This window comes from Salarias fasciatus, chromosome 16 (genome assembly GCF_902148845.1).
Source record: "Salarias fasciatus chromosome 16, fSalaFa1.1, whole genome shotgun sequence".
Classification (NCBI taxonomy): Eukaryota; Metazoa; Chordata; class Actinopteri; order Blenniiformes; family Blenniidae; genus Salarias; species Salarias fasciatus.
In genome coordinates this window covers 19414891-19438692 of record NC_043760.1, presented here as the reverse complement: position 1 = coordinate 19438692, position 23802 = coordinate 19414891, and the positions used below count along the sequence as shown (strand labels likewise).

Genomic DNA, 23802 nt, shown 5'->3' with positions numbered 1-23802 from the left:
TTTGAAGTGAACTACACCCCGTCCACAGTCCCTGAACTAAAATGAGCTTCACATAGCTGGCTTCATCCTGAATAAAATTTTCTAAATTAAGTTTACATACTATGCGTGAGTGAATGGTTGTCTGTCTCTACATGTCAGCCCTGCGACAGACTGGCGACCTGTCCAGGGTGTACCCCGCCTTCGCCCACAGCAGCTGGGATCGGCTCCAGCCACCCGCGACCCCGAAAGGGAGCAGCGGCAGAAAATGAATGAATGAATGAAAGTTTACATACTATAAGCGTCATTTTGAGAATAAATATTGTGATATGAGAAACATGCAGGGTATAACTGAAACATAAAATGTAAGTTAAAATAAATCTTAAAAAAGAGCTGTTATTGGAAAGCAAAATGGACAAGAATAAATAAATCTGCGACTCACCCTTCCCAGTCCCTGATCTGTGCGCTTCCATCAGTTGGGCTTACATCACCAGTCAGCATTTTGAAAGTGGTGGTTTTTCCTGCTCCGTTCACTCCCAGCAGGCCAAAGCACTAAAAATAAGCAGTTTGTTTGTTGTTGGGTTTTTTTTCAATTGTGTGAAGTCATGATATCCTTTCTTTCTATTATATTTAATGAAAGTCCACAGTAAAATCTACAGACTATTAAAACTAACAAATACTACAGTCAGACATATTAGCAGTATTCTGGAATTTTGTTCCAACCAATCTAATAGTATTTACTAAAATATCAACACCTCCAGTGTCATTTCTACAGTTTTTTTGTTCCTTGTACTTGAATTTATTTGAGGGCTGTCACTGCAATTAATTAAGCCCACACTTCATAAAAAGGCAAAAATAAAACATTCAACAGAATTACAAACTTGGAAAAAATAGTATCATAGATCAATAGATGGATTACAAACTTTGCATCATGACTTCTTGTCTTGCTTATTTTACATATCGTACATAGCCTTGCTAAGTTTGGGGATCACTGCATCCATAATCTGTTTTCAAATTTCTTACCTCTCCAGCGGGGATGCCAACCGACAATCTCTTGACCGCAGGGATCTTCCTCTTGAAGTGCTGATAGACCTTGGTGAGCTGGTTGACCTGCAGTATGTCCGAGGAGGCGGCTCCGCTGGACACCCGCAGGTGCTCCGTCGCCACGTCTTCGTCTTGGTCCTCATATGCCACCTGAGGCACAGTCTTTCTGCCCAAAACGAGGTGCCTGCAAGAGGGGAAATAATGTCAGCAAGTGGAAATTATTTTTAGCCCTTTTTTTTCATCAAAAGTGATTCTCTTTCTATTTTCTCAAATCACTAGCATTCTTAACTGGCTACTAACAATGACGATCTTTTTTTTTTTCTTTCGCCTGACCTGACTTTCCGGATGAGAGACTTGTTGAGCAGCAGACGCAGGCTGAAGAAGAACAGGCCTTGGATGAAAGCGGAGATGAACATCCAGCCCAGGGCGTCAGTGGAGAACGGATCCTTATAGGCATCAACTCCATAGCCCAGGAGAAGCTGCACGTTTATGTTCATCCTGGCCAGCTCCAGCATCCCGTTCCCAAAGTTGAACTGGGGGAAGATGAGGAACGCGTGGCACAGCTTCTTGAAGATGGCCTTGATCGCCTGCAGAAAAACAAATGACACGAGGATAAAAAGAACTGCCATCGTGTAAAAGTTACCTCAGTGACCTGAGCTGCAGTTCAATTCAGAAATATACTGAAAATCTAAGAGTACATTTAAGTTTGTTTGAAAGAAAAACAAAACACAAGCAGTTCATTCTGACCTCAGGGTGATTCTGTGAAATCTGACTTATGAAGTGGAGGATCGAGGTGGAGATGATGGTGTTGATGCTGAGGAAGAGGTTGAGGCACACGTAGGTGATGAAGGCCATTTCTGCATCCTTGAAGAAACCCGATAACAGGTACATCCATGGGAAGGTAGAAAACCTGAAGATGTGAGAAAAGCAAGATGCTTTAAAACACACAACAGCATGCAGTTAACTCATACATTTTGAAAGATCCCACATCTGCTCTCTTTGATTTTAAATGTTCAAAAGAAAAAAAAAAACACAGTGGATGGGGAAATTTCAGAAAGTACTCCTCAGAAATGTTTTCCAAAATAAGGCAGCCTTGAATTTTTTACCAAGTGGGTCAGGACTTTAACAGAATAAACTGAAAAAAAAAAAAACACTGTTATCCTGATGGAAATAGGCACCAAAGAAGGCAGAAGATAGAGAGTAGAAATACCACACCACAAGCAGAGTAAACATTCAGTCATGATGCCAAAACAGAGGAAGATAAATTACTGCTCTCTTTATTCCCCAGGTGGCAGAACATCTTTTCTCTCTTTTTGCTCTCTCTTTTCTCTAACATAATCTGCTTGTTCATTTGATTGGGGTGTCTGGGTCAGCGAGACAAAGTGGAGAAGAAAGAATGAAACAGGAGAAAAAGGAGAGGGGGGAAAAAAAAAAGAAAAGAAACAGGGTGAGAAATAAAGGAGACGCACACAAACAGACAGAGACAAAGTGTCTGTGTGGCATGCCCAAAAAAGGTGCTTGGTAGGCAGACTGTTGGTGCCAAGCTATGACAGGGAACAGAAGCACGGAGGCTGCGGACCAGACCAGGTGGCTGCAGCCTGACAGATGAAGCGCTGCGATTACTCATTGCTTGGGAGGGAGACATCTGTCTGATAGATGAGAAGCGGACTGCTGACTTGACTTTCTGAGAATCAGGGCAAAGGACGAGGCCCACAAACAATAACCACAAACACAGGGGCCTGAAAGCCAGCTCCGGCTGGGGAACGATGTCGATAATCCCAGTAATCCAGATGAGGGAGACCTTACACGTCGTAACTTTGATGCCTTCCCAAAATCTCGATCTCATTCTCAGATTGATTTCAAAACCAATAAGATCACTAGCGTCTATCTCACACGGAGTCTCATTGTTGCTTCCATAAGCCCTGTTGCTTTCTGATCCCTGTCTCTCTCCCTCCCTCCGCTGTCTTGAGCATCTTTGGCTTGAATGGGAAAAACATGTTGGCAGCAATTTTTCTATCAGCTTTTCAGTCCAACCGCCATCTGTCTTCACAAGATTTTCAGAAAAAAAATTTTTTTCGCTGTGTTTGCATTTGAACAACAGCAGCCTCCTTATGCTCCGTGCTGTAAATCCTACCTCATGGCACACAAAGTAATACGGAGCGGAAGCTCGAAATCACAGTGCATATGCAAGGACAGACTTTCAAAAAAGGAAAAAAGAAAAAAAAAACAAAACAACTTTGACTTTGAAAAATCCTCTGCAGCAAACACATTGTAGTTACAGTTTCCTGTTTGACAGAGAAAAAGTTATTTGGATGGTTTGGGTTCACAGTGAGGATAACAGTCAAACTGCGAGTGATCTGATCCGATCTGAGCTCTGTCGATTCTCTCAAGATCTTTCATATGGACAACACCGATGCTGTCAGCAGTGAAATCTACAATGACTGTAGACAAACAAAGCTGCTACGTCAACGTCCCCATTTTCACAAATGCGAAAACTTTACTTAGATTACATTATACAACTTTTAGAATTCTTGACAATCTTTCAGCAAAACCGTATTTGCTTCGCTGTGATGTGAATCTTGGTGTAAACTCAATTTTCAAATTGTGGTTATCTACACGTGTATATATTTCAAACAACAGGAAAGGAGGATAAAAGAAAATACATTTCAGTGCTTTTGAAGACATGCCAAAACCCGAACTGTAAAGTTTTGCTTTGTAGTTGAATATTGCTCCTCTAAACTGAGCTCTATTATGATTGAAAATCGCTGTCAATTTGTGTTTGACCTCTGTAGTAATACTAGTAAATGTAATGGAACGATTCAGAAAATTAAGCAAGCAGTATGCTGCCCTGCCACCTTCAGAAAAACATACATTTTTTTGTCATTTCATATTAATGACAACAACAAATCAATCGAAAGCCATCAAAACAAACACCTTTACAACTTTGTATTTCATATGTCCGTCTGAAAACACTACCACCATTGACGGCGACTCACACGAGCAGGTTTCTGTTGATGGAATGTTTTTCAAGTCAGACATCAGCTTTGTCCACATTGATATGGTCGTTTTTCTTGCTTTATTAATCCTTGTTGGTGATAATTTAAATATTTTAGATGCCCAAAAAGCTAATTAACCAATGGTTTAAAAAAAAAAAAATCAAGCCAATTAGAGCTGTCAACCAGGTTTTTGGTGGCTCCTCCATGAAGGATCGCAGTAACGCTGAGTACGCTTATTGATTTACTACAAGGAGAGCCAAAGCTATCGAGCTTCAAACGTCATCTTTGCTTTTAAAACAGTTAGCAGGCAGTGTTTTCTGTTTTTGTCTCAAAATTGCTTAAAAGTTTCAATGAGACGACTGAGTTGTTCTCAACCTTTCTTTTCCTTAAACCCTCGTCCACCTCAAAAAGAGAGCCTGCGTCGATCGTTGATTTCTGATTGGTCAAAACAATTAAATGAAGCAACACAGGTAACATTTGAGGTCTGTCCTGAGTTTGACATTTACTTGTCTAATTTTGAATCCTTGCAGCAGACAAAGCCTGGGGCTACGAGCTTAGAGAACAACAATGAAATATATTCAGACAGCGATTTCACAAGAATCCCTGAATCACTCACCCAAACAGCACCAGCAGAAGTGTGACAGCAGCCAGATTCTGTCGATAGGTAAACGCTGGAATCTGGAAGATGGCAATCACGGCGACGGTCAGAGTCACGGGGATCATATAGATGGTCTGTGGAGGACAAAGACAGGACATGATGCAACAGAAAGACTTAATTATCACAGATGGTTATTTAGGTTTTGATTTATATATATAAGCAACGATGAGATGTTACCATGTCATAGATGAAATTCACAGTCCAGTAGAAGGGCTCACTGATGCCAGCGATGTGTTGAAGCCTCTTAGACCCGCTGTGGTGCTCATTAACTTCATAGATGGCGAAGCTGGCTGTCATTATTGAATAGCCTGTCAGCACACACATAGCCACGAGGATCTGCAGCATTCCCTGGACACTGTGGGACAAAGACAGGATCATTCACACTCTGCAGTTAATTACAAGTTACATTTTTAATTACTGCATGATTATTCATACGTGTGAACGCTGTTGGCTAATGGCTAATATACCGTAGTGTGCTTTCCTGTACTTTTTTTTTTTTCCTGAGGTAAGACTCCAGTGCAGAAGGGACAACAAAGTACACAAACGAATCAATATACTCTGCTGTGCTGAATCTCTTTGAATGAGGCAACCAGGTGTAAGTCTTCTCTGAAAACAAAGGCCTATTTTAAAGTCTGACCACAAATTATCATATCGCTCCCTGCTGGGAATTGACTCATTTGAACTATTGAAGTGGCGAGCAATGAATGGAGTCCATTAATAACAAACAGCTTTGTTAAAAAGAGATGCTCGCGTCCTGCCTTTGACAGAGATAACTGTAAAAGAAACAGATGGTTCCATGCAGAGAACAGCTCCACACTGCTACTGCTGTACGCTCAGCGAGCCGGCGGTGCTGCTGTGAGCCTGCAGAGCCCATTGTCCAGATCAGACTCCAAAAATCCCGTTGAATCTTTGATCCCTTAGTTACTTTCATGCCAGTGTGCTCATTCAAACTTTCTATGTGCTTGGCCTGTACTGTTCATCTACGATGCTTTGGAGCTAACCCCCTCATGGTACTGAACAACTTTGACCACCGCTGCTCGAGCCGGGGCCGGGTGGAGGTGGGGGGGGGGGGGGGGGGGGTGAGGAGAGAATAGTGGAGAATGACGAGTGGCAGGCGTTTTAAGGCACCGCTAACTGGAGAAGATAGCCGGGAGCGGCCACTACTCCACAGGCATGTTATCAGTGCGGCCAAGATAGCAGACAGAATTTCTACCTCGGCCAAAGCCAAGTCATTGTGAAAGCCAGACATCTGGAGTAATAACTGGGCTGTATCTTTAACACACCTCAGACAAATCAATATATCAAGTGAGAAAGCCAGTTATCACCTTAGAGGAGGATTATGAGTGTTTGTGTGTGCAGAGAAGGAAGGCTGGGGTGTTGAACGTGAACTTGGAGCCTCGGCAGAACTTTAGCAGAGTCTAAATGAGGGGAACATTAACGCGAGCACTGATCATTTCAGTGACTAGAGCTAAACACACACACATGTTCATTTGTACATATGTATGCTAACACTATTCCAAAGTCTGAGTTCCTAAAGCAGAAAGTGGAGTATTTTAAATAAACTCATTTTGGGAAGTGGGTGTGGAATCAATCCACCTCAGTGCCAAAGTCAGGATAAACACTCACTGATCAATAGAGTAAGCTCATCGAAATCCATTTAGAAAATCAAATATGGGTAAACACTGCTGTCATGTATCTCCCTGCCCTGAATCCACCCCGACTCTGATGCAGGGAGTGAAAAGAGGGAGGCTGCAAAACAGAAGGGACTAATTCTGGAACATTTTCACAAACTGTTTGCAAGCATTTGTGTTTTTATATGCAGACAGTCATTTCAGCTGAAGAGCTTTAAGCATGGTACTTACACTGCATCTTCATCATCAGCCCGGCCAAAATAGGGGTGGCTGGAAACAGAAATGGCTGTAATAGAAAGAAACAGAGCATTTTGTTAGCAATAGAAAAACAACAGCCAGCATGTGAGCAATTTTTCAGCGTGGCACCTAAATGAGCAATGCTATTCTCTTAGCCTGAGACACGGTCAGTTGAAAAATATACTGCTAGATGATTTCATTTGCTGGTGCACACAGAGGAAATTGAATTTTCTTTTATCATTTTTTTTTCTGGGTACTCTAGATGCTCACAGACATGAAATGCTCAATCCTCTGCTAACATTTCCTGGGAGGGAGCCTAAGTTTGGTTAAACCGATGCAGCACCCCAACAGGCTGAAGGATTAGTGCTTGGCACAAGGGGAATTTTCCTGGAACTGCTGAATCCAACTAACTTATACATTTGTAACAAGAAACACAGCATCAATATGAGCTCAAGTCAGATGGCCAAAGGTCAGGTTAATTCCCGCTGAAAAACAAACATCTGAAAATATCACAAGTGAATACATCGTTCCTGAGTTATCCAACGAGATAATGGAGCCAGAAGTGTGCATTTTGTCTGGTCAGCAGGCCCAAAGCCGAAGGATGATTAATACTGACAAACCTGTGAATTTCAGACCTTCAAAAAGAAAGTGCACTAATTTAAACAAATTTGGCTAAATGTATCTGTTGACTGACTTTTAGACCATCTTTGACTGGATCAAACTGGATCATGATTGTGGCACAGTAGTTCAGAGTGATTTCAGCCAAAAATGAGCTTTCTTTTCATTTTCACGAGTTAAACGGGGTTTCTTTCAGCTCACGTTCTGTGAAGCTAGATTATTTAACAGCTGAGTAACTGCATTTTCTCAGGGGGATTGGTCAGACGGAGTTTTAATATAAAGTTGTTGCAGGTGGGAGTGATCGCAATCTATACTGTGAACAACAGAGACTGGTGGGCAGGAGTGTGATGTGCATCTGCAGCAGTGGGCGGTTATGGTCAGAAATCCCTCTGAGGGCGCTGTGAGAAAAACAGATTGATTCAGACATCCAAAAAGGTCCCAACCCAGAAATAATACTGTAGCACACAATGCAGAAGGGTTAGGCTCTCTTTTCGACGGATCAACCAGTCACCTTGAAAGTAATCCCCCGGATCTCTGCTCCCGACAACCACCAGCCAGCCACAAGTTTGCAGGTAAATGGTTATACTTTACCCTAGAGCACTTTTTATCATCTACGCAGGGATAAATATGCGCGTGTCTGCATTTCAGTGCACGTACGGCAGGGTTTTATGAGCAATCCTTAATGTGTATCTGCGAGTGTGTGTCTGTTTGTGCGCTCCTGCCCGCAGGCAGATGGTCAGGATGATACCCGGAGCTGACACAGTCTGAAAACGTGGGCCAGCCTCATTTCTCTTTAGCAAAGCTCCCCTGTGAGTGGCACTCATCAGTATTCAGGATGCATCATGACACGAGAGTAAGGACACACAGCACCCCCTGGCTTTTCTCCAGTGAAATGAACCATGAGTAAACACACACTGTTTACTGCCTTCTTTGTATTTCATACAGAAAATGCAAAGGCTGCTCAGTGAGGAACACCTTCCTAATACTGATGAGCTTCCCTCACAATCTTTATCCTATCTTTCCTTTTGAAAAGAGTGTTTTGAGTGATAAACTATAATTCAACCAAACATGTTTCTCAAATAGTAATATATCACTTAGCTGTAACTGTCACAGGCTCGATAAAAAGAAAAAAATCAGATCTAGGGAAACCTCTAAAGCCTCTGCAACATCAACTCAAGCTTACCGTATTTGCGTGGATCCTTGTCTGCTGGGAGATTGGCGCGCAGGATCAGGTTGTTGAGGCTGTTTAAGTATGCCGGCATTGTGTGGTGGCCTTCGGGGTTGTACAAGACCTACACAGATGCACCCAAACACACATCCATAATAAGTCACATCACTCACGCTGCTCAGGATCAGAAAATGAACGCGGCATCTTGACTAAACACTTCCACAATCCAAATGGTGCAGATGTCATCTGAAAACATTTACACACTAAGACAGTGGCACAACTGCTGCAGTAAAGCATGTTTATAGTGACACTGATGGTGTAACAATCCAGCTCCATCTGCAAATCATTGATCTTGTAGCCAAACAAGTCTTGTAAGGATGTCATGTTTTTCACTTTTAACAACTCATCAGTGTAGCAATTAAAGTGATAATGAGGCACGCAGCAGGGGAGCAAAAGAAAGAAGTACCTTAGACAGTGTGCGGTTTTTAGGCACGATTTTAACGTCCATTTGCAAGTCAGGCGGAAGCGGCGAGCCAAAAGCAAAGCCTCCATATCTGTGTGACAAAGAAAGAAAGATTTAGATCGATCAAAGAGTTCAAATTGCGACTGATAAATCTGCACAACACTTAATTTGTTTAATCACAATATGTAGATGAGGTATTAACATCAAAACCGCAAATTAAAGTATAGCTACAATTATTTATAAAAGACCAGGCACAAATTTATCACTAAACCTAATCTTCTTGCAGTTAAGCTGAAGGAGGCAATACAGAGGGATATTTGTGGCACATCACACTGGAAATTTCCTTAGTGGATACATTCACTTTTAATCTAGAGTCTGGAGTCTCCAGTGTCCTCGTCTCATTCCTGACATGATCTCCTGCCTGTCTGGTCTCGCTTCAGCTGCCATTGCTCTCATGCTCCGGTTTTGTTTGCCCCTCCCGACATTCAAACCTTTTGAGATGCAGCTGTTTGAAGCCTTTGAACAGCTTCCTAACAACAACGTCCAGCACATGTAACTGACTTGTCATCGCATGCAGCTGACATCTGACTGGCTCAGTCAGCGAGCTGTGTATTACATACAGCGCGTTTTTCTTGTTTAGGGTCCCGTGTTGCTGTTGTATCACTACTAGGAGCTGAACATAAGAGGATGAACCCACTTCATTTATTTTTTGGAGAAGAAAAGTCTGTCTTATGTTTGAACCAATCAAATAATGCATGCTGAGTGTTGAAACAGACAGAAATATATAATTGGAGCTAAACCAATGCATTATTATTATTATTAAATTACGTAACATTGGAATTTTGGAGGCTCAGTCGATAGAGCGGGTTGCTTCTCAGTTGGAAGGTTGCTGGTTTGATCCCCCATCTGTGTAACGCACTGAAGTGTCCTTAAAAAAGACACTGAAACCCAAACTGCTCACAGTGGCTAGACTGTAGACTGCTGACGGTATGACTCTGCTATTTCTGACAGACTAATTATCTGACTAAACTGACAGCTAATTATCTGGCTTGCTTCAGGTTTGGGTTTCATTTCTGACATGAAGAAGCTGGTGATGTCTGTCAAGACATCAATGTACTCAATGCACATCCTGGGTGTGCATTTTGTGCTGTAGCTTTGAAGGACTGAAGGGATTTTGTGTGTTTTTTTTTTGCTGGATAAGTTCAAAACGTAGTTTGACCCTGTTCTTTCATTATTTCCTCTTTTTTTTTTTTGAACGGGGCATTAGTCAGCATCGTCTTAATAAAGTTCCTATTCAATTAATCAAATCCCTGAACAACATTTTTTTTTTTTTTTTTTTGCAAAAGACCAGATCTCCATTGAAACTGACACATTGAGGTTATAACCATTTTGAAGCTTTCCATGTGACTGGCATATTCTATTTGAAAGAGTGAGAAGGAACGAGTCTTTGACTGAACACAAGGAAAATCAGTACATTTCATTTAGGTCACTTGCTTCAAGCGAAAAGTTGAAAAAAAAAGCTCCTTTACATTATTTGCAAACGATGCTTAAGTGGGTTAACTCAGCAAAATGATGCAAGATTATGAAATACACTTACGAGTTATTAAGAGTATTAAGTGATACAACTGCTTGGATCTTCTCGGAACATTATTTCACAGTTCGTGCAACTTGAGTGCACTTTTAATGTACCACACGAAATACAGTGAAGTATTAATGAGGCGATGCCGGAGTGGCTCCATTAACATAATGTGAGCTCCTTCTGCATTCACCTGTTCCTGATGAAGTCGTTGGCCGTCGCCACCAGATACGTCTCCACATTGATGCCGCTCAGGTTGTAGACGACCTGGGATGACGGGATGCTCCTGTGGGGGGGCTGGAAGTTGTCCGCGTCACAAATCTGCGGTGCACAGAAGACATAAATGCATTACACTTGTCCTTTTTCAATCGATCGCCAATGGAGGCTCAGAAGGACGCGTTCCAGTGCCAGGAAGCATACGAGTGAAAACACAGAATCTCACTCACTCACTCACTCACTGGCAAACACGCACCGTTCTCAGTGACCCAGTCTCACCTGTTCCCGGTGGGGGCATTTACAGACACTAAATGCTTTGGATCGGTTCCCTGTGGAAATCCAGCTGTTTGTCTTTCGACTGCAAACCCTTCAAAGTGGAAAGAAACACATTCACAAAGTCAAAAGGTGGTTCAGCAAAACGATGGGAGTCTGCGGGGCGCGATAATGTGACAGTCCTATTCTAAAACACACCCTGGAACGTATAATGGAACTGAGTGGATGTGATGGCTGCATGATGTTGCCGTTTGGTTTGTTTACAGTGCGAGAACAAGAAGAAGAAGAAGGAAAAAAAAAAAAAAAAAAGCGACCACTCATGCAGTAGCTGAGTTGGTGTGATATTTGTGAGATCAAGACTTAATTTTTTTTTTTCTGATAACAGTTTCAAAAGCTGTTTAATATGTTCCGTGAGATCATATTGTGTGAAATATGTGTTTGTGTGGGCTGCTGTTCAGCTCTCTCACAGTTTGCTTACTGCCAAATGCTTTCAAGGACAGTGTGCGGATCAAACAGAGACGGTGGCGACACACACGTCTTTGCACACTCACACGCACACCTGTTGCCTCAGTTAGCAATTAGGCATCAGTCATGAGACCAAACAGTGTATAATGATGCCAATACAACGTCAGTCATTTTTGTGTTGTAAACACATGACGGTATGAGGAGGCACCCAGGCTTGCTCTCTCTCTCTCTCTTTTATTTAGCCGAGAATTTTAAAATGCCTCTGAGGTCTGGTTCATGAGTGCCAACATTGATTTGAGTGTCTGCAAGGGGAAAATCTGCCCTATAAACACAGGGTGTTTATAGAATACAGATGATGCTCTCACATCAGAGCGTCCTGCTGCAGGCTCTCAGCCACATACGTTGAGCCGTTGCAGCAGGAAAATGAAGAGGGGGGACGTGCGGGAGGCCAGAGAGAGTGACAGAAATTGAAGGGCGACCGTCGTATAAAATGGAACAAGGCAAAAGTGGAGGCAGGGAAAGAATGACAATGACTCAAATATGAATGTGCCATACATTAAGAGAAGGGTTGGATGCAGAGAGAACGCGACTGCTTAATGCATCAGTGGTAGCTTGATCATTTTTTGGGAAAATAAAAGCCCAGCTGGCATTTAAAGCGTAATTACGTACTTGTCATTAGACTTGTCGAGGCAGGCGTTGTCGATCCCTGGGAAGGACATCATTCTGTCCACCAGGCGGTTGGAGCTGGGGTTTTGGTTGCTGTGAAGCCAAAAGACATGAATGAGAGGAAGCACAAACAGTTTTCAGCATGACACAACACAGACAAGCGTTTGTTTCAAGTGGCATTAACAGAAAACAAAACACACAGACTAATGCAATCTCCAAGTAAGCTTTCATTATGCTATTGTTAATCTACAGAAATTGATGGTTGGTGGTTCATATTTGAAAAACCAATTCAGAAGCTTCCTGCGACTGCCCTTCATGTTTTTTGTTGTCCACTCAAGTTAATTGCCTTTCTTTTGCTGTATGCGTAACAGATATACTTGCATGTCGACAGAGTATTGGAGGGATATCTCTCCTTGACCAATAGTCTTGCATTATGCTGCTGACTTTGTCAGTTAATCAACAACATAATCCCTGCATGATCAGGTTTTTACAGTACATGTAAATGGAGTCATTAAAACTTCTGCGTACGTACAGTCATCTGTGTGAATTAAATATTGGTATATTACATGTTTCTGATAGACGATTCTCTCAATGAGAAACCAGAGCAATCAAATGAATGTACACATGAAGACTTTTGACTTGCTGCTTTGAACTGATTCATTCAGTGTATTCTGTCCCTTTAACAAAAAAAAAGTGATTGCACTTCATTAAAATTCTTCATAAATACAAACAGAAAATACAGAAGCACTGTCAAATTACTTATAACTTTCCTCTGCACCATAACCCTAACCAGAACACTGATTTACTAATAAAATCAAACACTGAAATATAATTTTCAACCTGCTTTATATCTCAAGGTAAAGAGGAGCAGGAGGAGCATCTATACGGTCTTTGATATGGATTAGCACCTCAGCATTTTCACCCTTGCTGCACATCCCCTTGATCAAACAACAGCACATCTTGAGGATGAAGACATCTCGCAATCTCCTGACACTCTTAATCTCTCCCACTTTGATCTCGCACGGTAGCCATCTTCAACACAACCATCCCTGACTCTCACTCCCTCTCTTTCTCTCGTCCATCTGCCCTTCAACAAACTAAAGCTTCGAATTCTTTTCCCAATGTGACACGTCCTTAGACCGGCACTGCAGACTGGCTTCAGCCTGTGGCTTTGCAGATTTATCTGATCTTTATACATATATAACATAACAAAGCATTTGTTGCACAACATAGGTTCATGCTTCATTATTTACTATGCGTAGATTATGCCATTTACGCTATACTTCATATTGCACTAATTTATTTATCTGTAATTTCTGAAATTTCACTGTTATTATTGTACAAGACTCTTTAGGAAGCAGGTGGTGTGGTATTGTGCATGTTGTCTGATGCAGGGTGCTATGAGAGTGCACAGTGGTGTAGCGGGTAGCACTTTCCCCTCACACCAGGAACACCCATGGTTCATTGGGCTGTGGATAAGGGCCCCTGATTTTACCAGTTTCTGTTTGGGTGAATGCACTGTGCACTGGTCACCAGTCTGTATATTCACCTTGATCGAGTGTGTGCTTTCACTGAAATTGACTGACAAGTAAGATGACACAAGGTTTCGATCATTAGAATCCCACATGATCAGCAATGACCTTCACCTCTGATCTTTGGCCATCAAACCTAATCAGTTCACCTTTCAGTTAGAAAAAGAAACATTTTTGAAAGGCTTCCCAGAAACAACACATGGACAATTAATGGACAGAGGAAGAAGCCGAAAGCAAATCTCCCATGAGACAAACTTCACTGTCTTTCTCATTCTCCCATCTGATTCTCACCTGAAGAAGGAGTAGCTCGGGCCGAGGTTGTAGAGCCCAGGACTGAGCTCCAGCTCGGGGTAATGTTGCAGGTCATTCTTGATGGAGCCCAGGCCCATAGCAAACACCACAAAGATCACAGGAAGCAGGATCTGGGAGATCAGACCCTTGTAGTCTCTGCGGCTGTGGTGGAACCTCTTGATCAGGATGGCTGTCATCTGCTGCCAGGCCAGGGCCAAACCACTCACTGTGGATGAACTGGTTAGTTCTGAAACAGAAACAGAAGGAAGTGGAATCATTTCTAAGCTATCTTAGAATGCGTTGATTTGTGTAGATTGATTCTACAAGAAAACAAACTAAATGTTTTTAGACGATGTATAAAGATGCAAAATTTCAAAAAGTGAAGTCTGGTGAAAAGATGAAACTTTTTTTTTTGGCCGATAAAGTAAGTGTGTGCAGGTGATGGAAGAAAAGCAAGAAGAACAGAAAACATATGAGAAAGAAATGCGGGGGCGAGTCAGAGAGGAGGAACAAGAGCTGAAAACTTACTGATCTTGTCACCAAAGTTGGGGATGCTCTCACTGAGGTCTGAAGGAAAGCTGTCGATGGATGCTGAGTCAGAGACAGTCTCCGAGATAGACAGGGGACCGTCCTCGCCGTCTGTATTGTGAGTCAACTGGAGGAACACCTGCAGAGACAAGAGTAACACATGAGCATCTGAGAAGAGCAAAGACGATATCAGTATGCCTTTAAGGTGACAATTCGCTTACATGTCAGTATCATCATCGTTGGGATTACTGGCAGATTTGCACATTTTGTATCAGTTGGAGAACTTCTTTTTTTTTCCTACAAGTATAAATGTAGTCTAAACCTGTGTTGTTTCTGCGTGGGTGTGTGTGCACTCACTTCCTCCAGCGTGGTGTCAGAGATGCCATAGCCTCCGAGCTGTAGGGCATCCAGGTTGGAGTCCAGAGCAGTCAGGAGGGAGCGATACGTGGAGGCGTTGGATGAGGTGAAAGGTGGCAGTGAGTAGACCAAGTCGCCTCCCTGGGTATCTTTCAGACGTGCCTCAGGTACATGGGCTTGGATAAAGGACTTCAGTTCAGCATCGTCAATGCGCCGTGACTCTGACTTTTCCATCTGTGAGAAGAAGAAGAAAAAAAATATATAAGTGAAGTGAAACTGCTCTTTTACCCTCCCACTGCTAGTTTAATCTAGAATTAATACTTGCAGTGTATTAATGGTTCACTGGGGTGAGCCAGCTTTATGAGATCCTGTTCTTGCTTTTCTCTACCACACTGAAAAGTCACACAAGTCATCTGACTGACGGGCAAAAGAACCGAGAACTTCGGAAACTGGAAACACATTTCTTGGACACTGCCTCAGGGTTTTTGCCTTTAGCTTGTTCCAAAAGCTGCACAACAATCTAGGAACAAGTTTAGACAGAGCTGGAGAGAGGCAAAATACAGACTACAGAAGGAAACCTTAGCCTTGACCAAAATATATAGGTGGCACGCAGCACACCGCACTTACTTATCCATGAAGATGAGAGATGGATGAACTACACAGCAGACAGCGCCCAAAGCTAAACATGCAGTTTGCTGAAAAAATCAGCAGAGCATCCTTTATGTGGACATTCAGTGCATCTGCCAGTTTTTCAGTGTTAAAGATATGAATCACATTATTAGAGTAAATTGGTTACTGCAGGGATGAAACCAAAGAACTCCGTAAAGATATGTCCATGTGGTAAAAAGAAGAAAAAGACCTTATATGAAGATAAATACTGTGGATTGCGCTCACTTTATCTGTGCGTAAATAGCAACACTGAATGCAGTAAACGGCATTATATAGAAAATGCTATCAGGTTGACTTAAGGTAAATCTGAAGGAAAAAATTTTGAAAAACCACATTAAAAACATGTCTTGTCTGATTGTGGGTCATCTAGGTATTTATTCCATGAATGGAAGACGTCAACAACAAGTTGGACCCCTATTTATTTTTCTTATAACAATGAATAGAGCTTTGGGTGCCGAAGACTATCCCAGATAAACCAGGATGAAGGTTGGAACATCCTGCACAGGTCAGTTGTCCATCACAGGGCCAAAACAGACACACGGTGTACCTGGAGGAAATTCTCAAGCCACAAATCTCCTCCACAGCCCAAGAACTAAGCTGCGGGCTGTAGGAGATCGGACTTTCAGCTCGGCTGCCCCTCGACTGTGAAACTCCTTCCACAGTTGAGAGGAAGTGCCTGACTGAAAAAATCACCCAGTCACGTCAGCATTATGTTCTGATTATTTCAACATATACCCTGGACACACATCAACAGGCAATTCAGAGTCACCAATTAACCTCGTGCACTTGTTTCCAGAGAGGGGAAACAGAGAGGCATGAAAAAAGGTGCTAACCTCTACACAACCATGTGGGCACAGAGGCTTGGCCCTCTCCGCCTGGACGTATGGGACAGCCAACTGGCAGACGCACATTTGGGGGACGGAGTGGATTGTTTGGGACGATGGAGGTCCTCTCCGCATGTAATGAGGTTCTGTTGTGTTTGTTTCCCTGAGCCATGAGGCTCCTCAGAATCTTGATTCATCACCTTTTGTTTGCACAGCTGCGTCTTCCTTTTTTCCCCCTGATCGCTATATTGATATTTTGCTGTTTGCTGCTTTTGTTGTCTGTCTTCTTTTGAATTGATTTGAATGATTTTTTTTTTCTTCTTTGAAATATTGTCCAGTTTTTCTAATTAATGCAAACGTGGCACTGAGGGAGAATATTAATGCGCATTTTTCATAGTTGGATTGGGAAAGCCCGTGAGGCTGATTGATTACCTTCTTGGTGAGGGTGAGTTTGTAGCCTTGACCCAGCTTGTCTTTCAAGTCGAAGGGAGACCCGCAGCATTTCAGGCCTCCTCTCTCCAGAAAGGCGATACGGTCACTGAGCACTTCAGCTTCGTCGAGGTGATGGGTGGACATGATGATGGTGCGGTCTGAGAGGGCCAGAAAGATCCTATATGTTAGTTTGCATTTCCATAATCGTCTTCGACAGATGATCATCAATCAAAGTAAAGCCTAAGGAGTGTATGGAAAAATGACAGAACGGCTCTCCAATCCGATTTTTGAAGAAGGAAGAAGTTTCAGACGAGTTTACCAGCCAGTTAAACAAGTCTTGTAAAGCTCTGTCAGAGTTTTGTGGCTTCAAGTAATTTACTGCCAAGACAAAGCAGTACAGAAGATGTCATGCCCAAAGACATCAAGAAAAACAGGCGCACGGACAGCAAGTGATGTAGAAAGTTTTTTGTTTTTCTCAAGAAATTCTCCTGGCAGCAAAATCTCACAAAAATCTGACTCAGTGCCAATTCCAAAATCCTCTCCACACCGACAATTATATGACATTTAGGAGGCTTGCTGCCATCATGGCTGCTGCCCCAGGAGGGCTGAAATATTTTAAAAAGAGGAACACTTGTGGATTTGTTTTAGATTAATTACATGCTGAATTCCAGGTGGGAGACAGAGGAGGAGAGAAACCCTGCAGGCTCTGTTCCAGGTTCACCGCTCACTGTTGCTCCTGTCTCTTGGAAAGTCGACAGAAGATTTCTTCAGAGGAAAACGCTACAGTGAGGGTTTGGATCATGTGTGCTGCATGGATCATGCACAACACAGTCTGGAATTTTTCTACCTATGATTAAACCAAAAATATGAAATGCATACTGATTGGTCACACATATGTGGTGTAGCAGATTACTGAGGGGAATAAACACTGTAGTGTTTCTGAAATAGCGAGTGTGTCCTATTAGTAAGTAAGCAGTTAAACTTTGTTTCTGTATGACCTTTAAAAGCCACAATTACAAGTTGCTTCCAGTGCACATGAAATGAGATACCACGAAACGATGGAAGAAAACAGTTAAAAGCTATACTTATCCACTAATCTATCTATAAGTGAATGTGAGAAAAAATAAAAAAAGCAAGCCAATTTAGACCAGATTTAAAGACGCTTTTAAAAAAATTTAATCCATAAACTAGATACTAAAACAAATAAGGAGCCAGGAGAGATATCATGCTGCATCTAATGTTTGTCAGACTCCTCCAAGAACAAATCGGAGGCTGTGAGTCAATTACCATGAACCCTGCGACACATTTAGTTATTAGTGGAGCCATCCCTATAAATGAACTGAAAAAGTAATGGGACCCCACTGATGCTTCATTAAGTAAACAGCTCAGATTTTAGTGGCTTGCTCCAAAAGCGATGAATGAGTTCTGTACTGAAGAGTTCAACAGAGAATTTATGTGATCAAATTCAGGGCAATGGGTTTTTTTTTTTTTTTTTCCGGTTCACCGTGGGAGTATTTCAGTGCCACTCACGTTTCTTATGTTGGATAACAATGTCCCAGATGCTGCGCCTGGAGCAGGGATCGACTCCTGTGGTGGGTTCATCCAGAACCACCAAGCGAGAGCCCCCTATGAAGGCGATGGAGATTGACAGCTTGCGTTTCATGCCGCCTGACAGGGTGCCCACCCGCTTGTGTCTGTGAGCGTACATGCCTGTCTCCTCTAGGATCCTGGTACGGGGGAGTCAATGGAAAGCATTTAGCACCGAGCTCATGTTAACACGCTTTTTTCTTCTTCGTCTTTTTTTTTTTTTTTAATGCATTTCAACCTAGTTTCGGAGACGTAGTCTCATCAGTTCCATCAGTCACCCAGCAGGGGCTTCTGAATTCCAGGAATCAGAGGAGAGGTACAATTTCTTTCCTTTATTTTCAGGCTTAGCGCTGCTCTGCTTGTCATGTGGAAACCCTCCAGAAATAATCTCATGATGCAACTCACAGGCCACAGCTTAATGATGCTAAAGAATGGGAGAGAAAAATCTTTCTTTCCAGAAGATCCAAAAAAAAAGGAAAAAATATGTGTATGGAAAACGTGAACATAATACAGGAACAGATATGACTCCAATTAGGACTGCCTAGAGATCTGAAACTTCAATCATGGCTGCAGAGGTATTTCATGTACTTGAAAGCTGACATGCTATATGACAGCTGGAGTCAATTCTGATAGGAGTAATATTTTTTTATATTAAATAACGATAAAAGATGTTGTACCAAAGACGAGAAATCCTCATAAAGTATAACTATGAAATCTGTCTTGCTACAGCTATCAGAACATTACCTGGATCTCTTCGAATTTCCCCTGTGTGACCAGTCTGTTCTCTTCAGCGCTGGTTGCTATATCTTATGATCCTCTCATAACCTCGGCACACACTTTCTTTTTTTGTTCAGGGAGACTGGCATGAAATGAGGAATTTACAATGTCTAGAGCTTGTTTCCAAATTCGATGTGACATAAAATGGCACAACTCTGTCATCTACACATGGCATCATCTTGAAGATGCACAGCATTTTGAATATGTTAGGGAAATGAAGCTCTCGGCTCCGGATAATCGGTCACTCACGTGCGGACTTGTTCGCGTAGTTCTCTGGGTGACCAGTGTGGCGCCTTGATCTGGCCATACAGCAGCAGGTGCTCCTTGGTGGTCATGTGGTCAAAGAGGACGTCGTACTGCATGCAGACGCCCAGCTCTTTGCGGATTTTGTCAATGTTTGCCTGCATGTCTCTGCCATAAACCTCTATGGTGCCTGAGCTTGGGGCAAACAGGCCAGTCAGGAGGGACCTACACACAGAGAATATTCAATAGGGTATTAAATCGTTTGTATTTCGCTCATAATGTCATGTAGAGTTCTTCTTATAACAGCATTTCTTACATTGGCTGCAGTAAAAAGGAAGAAGAATGCCCTTTGTTTAGTCCAATGTGCCTTTCTGCTCTACCCTCTCTCTGGCACTTCCCTGCTAAATGATGATTTGTTGCTCCCAGAAATATCAGCGGCCATAAAACCACTTCTCTCCCGTTTTCAGTGTTGTTAAATTCTATTGTGCGTCTGCATTCATCGAGTTTTGCATGACATGAGAGCATCAGCAGAATGAGCCGCATTTAAAATGTAAATGCGAGTGCTCTAGTTGATGAAGACCCATCAGGCTAATCTCGACCATGTGCATTAGCTCCGTCAGATTTGGACAAAACAATCTCCATGTCAGCAGCAGACCCTTGAAATGATTAAAGGGACGCGCCAATCTAATTTTAAAATGGGGCGCATCCAGTGTATGAATGCTCAAAATCCATGTGTATTGAAAGAAGCAAAATGCTGATGCAGCAAAAGCATATAAATAAAATTAAGAGGATGAATATGTGTGCTCCACATACATGGTAGTGGTCTTGCCGGCTCCGTTGTGACCGAGCAGCGAAGTCACGTGGCCCTCGTAGAAGGACACGTTGAGATTTTCAATGGCTGCTTGGTTGCCATAGAGCTTTGTGAGACCGTGCAGAGCAACGCCCACCGGGAGATCGGAAAAGTCCTCAGCGGCCTCGGAGGTGAGAGCGCTCCGGCCTAACAGACAGTTACAGGAGAGCATAAATCAAAGCGATACGGAGGAGAAATTAGATGGGAAAAAAAGCAACAAGCTCATGCGTGTGTGGTGTCGTACTTTTTCCTTTGTCATCTGAGAAGACGGGCTGGTTGCTCTGTATGATGTTGCTAAAGAAGAGTCCTTTGCTCTTGTTGCTCTGAGACTGGAAGCAACAGCACAGGTCAGCCCAGAAGGAGCGCTGGAAAGGGAAGTACCATGGAGCCGGGATGCCATATTTCCCTAGAGGAAAAGAGGCAACGCTGAATGATCTTCCACACACAAGAACGACTAGTCCGCAATAGGTGTGCCAGACCTCAGACCAGGGCATCTACTTCAAAGGTCTTTTTCTTTTCTTTTTTGAGTCTGATTCATTGCATTACAGGCATCAGTGTGTACAGTTCATGAGCAGATAAGTATGTATTGTTTATGTATAATCATACTGTACGCAAAAACATTTCTTAAAAAGGCTATTTAAATTGTATTTTTCTGTTTCAAGTTAATATAATCATGATAAACATTGTTAAATAGTACTGACAAACCAAAAAAATCCAAATATGTCCAATATTAATTACTAGTGCAAGTAAATAAATTAAGGTCATCTTACAGAGTCAGAAACATTCAAAGAATGTGACTTTTAAATGTTTATTTCATTCAGAGATTAAATTTAGACCCATCTGTACTGAAGCTATGTGCGATATGTAAAGCCTCACATGAAGGCCAAGACTGATCAGACAAGACTAACTTTATCGGGAATTACCTGGAAAGACCATGCGGATGTAGGCTCCGATGATGAAGTAGAGGATGGAGTCGATGAGCATGAGCCAGCAGAGCCAGCCGAACGAGGACGTGTCTTCAGCGATGGGCGAGACGTACGAGTTGCTCCAGTGAATTCCTGAAAAATAGAAAATGAATAAAACACTGGTGTTTTTCCTTCACCCGTTTAATTAGCTCAGACATGGAAGGGATCTTGATGGCAGTCAGATGTTTACCTTCTCCTTGAGATTCATATCGAGAGGCGTACTGACTGGCGTAACTGAAACATGTCGGGGAAAACAGGCTCTGCAGGAAACATCACAAAGGAGTTAAGACGCAACAAACACCATGAAGGAAATGTGGAATCAATTAAACACTTCTCTGTAACTCTGATCAGATAAAGAGCTTTCTCTATATATTCTGTCATCGTGATTTAAAACAAGGTAAATAATGTTAAATCTGACATGTCTGCATCTAAAACCCGCAGTGACTCCAGACGTGAGAAAAACTAGATGCATTATACTAACATCAGCAGTTATTTATCCTACCGGACACACAAATCTCCTTTATGACACAAGATAATTCAGTTGTTTTTTTTTTTCCTGCAAGGATATGAAAAGTGCCTCTCTTCACTCTGCTTCTCTTTATACAGACAAGCTGGCATTTCAGAGGGCTGCACTGATACACTTTGAATCATTTTGTTTGTGAATTAGATATCCGAGTTTCACTGAGCAAATAACATTTCAAAGTAAAATGAAATCCATTACAGCTTCCCGTCCGTTCAATTTTTAGCATCTTCCGGATAAAATTACCCGATCTGGTTTTCAGGTTAGTGCAGACACACAAGCAGGAGCTTCAGCTGACACTCATCACCTTATCAAGGACACGAGTGTAATCTCATTTGTTGCAGCATCATCTTTTTTAGCTGGTGCAGACATGAAAACGATAACGCTGCTTTATGCTTGTTATCGGGGTGCATGGTGCTGTTGCAAAGGAGTACATTATAACTAAGGACCCAACATTCTGAATTTGTCATCTGGCCAAAATATTAACACCCCTGAAATGATCAGTATCACTATAATGGGCATCTTCAAACAAGCAGCACTGGGCTAAAAGAGAAAAAGATCTAAATATTGTAACTGCTATAAAGTAAAGATATGAAAAGTGTGGTAATTAACCTGTATTTGACATGAATTTAGGTGCTTTAGAAAAATAAATATTTAAAAAATCAAGATTAATGAAGGACATGTTTTGCTCTTTTTAAAATATATAATGAAATCAATTTCAAAGCATAAAACTCTACAAGTCCTCACTTATTTCAGTTTTTTGGGGGTCTAAAACATACCATCATGTGATACATTTCTTACAGAAACGTTTTCCCATCCAAACTTATTGGATGTTTTAACAAGTTTTCAAGTAAGACATGCTTTGTTAGAAGCTGCCATCATTAAAAAATTAAAAAAATAAACCGCACTAAAGTTACACCTGAATCAATGTACAGCAAAAACTATTTAATCATGCATTCACTGTAATTCATTTTGTTAGTTCGGATTAAATATGAAGACATTAGAAAATTGACAAATAGGAACACTTGTCCATTAAATGGGGGTGAATAAAAAAAGAAAGAAAAGCATTGGATCACGTGAATATACAGCATAAGTGTTACTAATAAAGCGGACGTTAGAGTTTAAGACAAAAGACTCGGAGGTTCCTCACCAGCAGGCTCTTCTGGACAAACGTGAGGCCAGTTTCCATGGCCATGACAACGATGAACGGGAAGAAGCAGAGGATGTAAAGGAGGCTCCCGCTCAGTCCAGCGATGTAGGTTTTGTCGAAGAAGGAGCTGACCATGTAGCTGAAGGCGATTATGCTCAAGCCGTAGTCGCAGAAGTACACGAAAATGAGGGAGGCGTCACTGTGCGGCAGGATCTTGCCGTACTTCAGCAGCATTGTGAGGATGAAGATGGTCAGCACCAAATAGAAGGTGCACTCCAGGAACCAGGCGAAGAAGTGGCTGAACGGGTTAACGCCCATCATTTTCATGTACTGTGGAGAAACCGAGAAGAGGATGAGAGAGCAGAAACACTGACTCTTCTGGGATGGCGGCATTTAGAAATGAGTGCAGCACAAGATATTCAAAAGTAGAGAAACAAAAGGAAATATGTGGAAAAAAAAGTTTGCCTTATTCCACAGGTATTTCTACAGAAGTAAATTATTTGTCAATGACTCTTTGTGTTGGATCACTTCGCAAGAAAGAAAAACAAAAGGAGAAAAGGAACAATCATAAACAAAAACAACACAACCACAAAGTCAGAGTCTGTGCTCAATGCAAAATTGCAGTGACAGCAATTTCAAAGCAGAAAAAAAAAGAATAAATCACCTCATGTAGTCTCAGCTCTCGCTCGTGCACCAGTTTTTTCACAAAATCAGCCACAAACAAAACCCAGGCGATCATCAGCATGATAGGGAAGACAAAAGAGATGGCCTCCAGGTACCTGGGGAATACAGCGATGCCGATTGTCAATCAAATTTCTTGAAGACGTAACATTCAATCTCAGTCAACAACAGCAGATGAAACAGCCTATCATTCAGTGGTAGGCTTGTCAGTCAGTGGAGGAGCAATATTGACAGCAGGTTGGGGGATTTTGACAGCTACAATCTAATCCCTGTATTATTATCCACACAAATAAATGCTTCCCTCTTTAATTTTTGTCATTTTTACCCTCTTGTATCCGGAGCCTCATGCACCAGATTTCAGTGCGCGCTGCCTCATATACAACATTTCCATATCTCAGAGCTATCATGT

The 23802-nt window shown here is 42.1% G+C and overlaps 1 protein-coding gene across 5 annotated transcripts in view; it reads right to left on the bottom strand.

The window, feature by feature from the left end:
• Positions 1–23802, bottom strand: part of abca12 (ATP-binding cassette, sub-family A (ABC1), member 12) — a 78465-nt gene that overhangs the window by 7076 nt on the left and 47587 nt on the right. For all 5 annotated transcript variants that reach the window (XM_030111441.1, XM_030111443.1, XM_030111442.1 and 2 more), the window contains 24 exons: positions 23377–23491; positions 22713–23042; positions 21233–21302; positions 21001–21135; positions 20322–20483; positions 20041–20224; positions 19234–19452; positions 18151–18347; positions 16621–16778; positions 14696–14929; positions 14339–14477; positions 13811–14057; positions 11991–12080; positions 10863–10950; positions 10561–10688; positions 8795–8882; positions 8344–8452; positions 6537–6591; positions 4852–5029; positions 4633–4748; positions 1768–1930; positions 1354–1607; positions 1000–1204; positions 419–528 (listed from right to left, as the gene is read on the bottom strand). In XM_030111441.1, coding sequence (XP_029967301.1) covers positions 419–528; positions 1000–1204; positions 1354–1607; positions 1768–1930; positions 4633–4748; positions 4852–5029; positions 6537–6591; positions 8344–8452; positions 8795–8882; positions 10561–10688; positions 10863–10950; positions 11991–12080; positions 13811–14057; positions 14339–14477; positions 14696–14929; positions 16621–16778; positions 18151–18347; positions 19234–19452; positions 20041–20224; positions 20322–20483; positions 21001–21135; positions 21233–21302; positions 22713–23042; positions 23377–23491 — 3774 coding nt within the window. The remainder of the gene's footprint in view (positions 1–418; positions 529–999; positions 1205–1353; positions 1608–1767; positions 1931–4632; positions 4749–4851; positions 5030–6536; positions 6592–8343; positions 8453–8794; positions 8883–10560; positions 10689–10862; positions 10951–11990; positions 12081–13810; positions 14058–14338; positions 14478–14695; positions 14930–16620; positions 16779–18150; positions 18348–19233; positions 19453–20040; positions 20225–20321; positions 20484–21000; positions 21136–21232; positions 21303–22712; positions 23043–23376; positions 23492–23802) is intronic.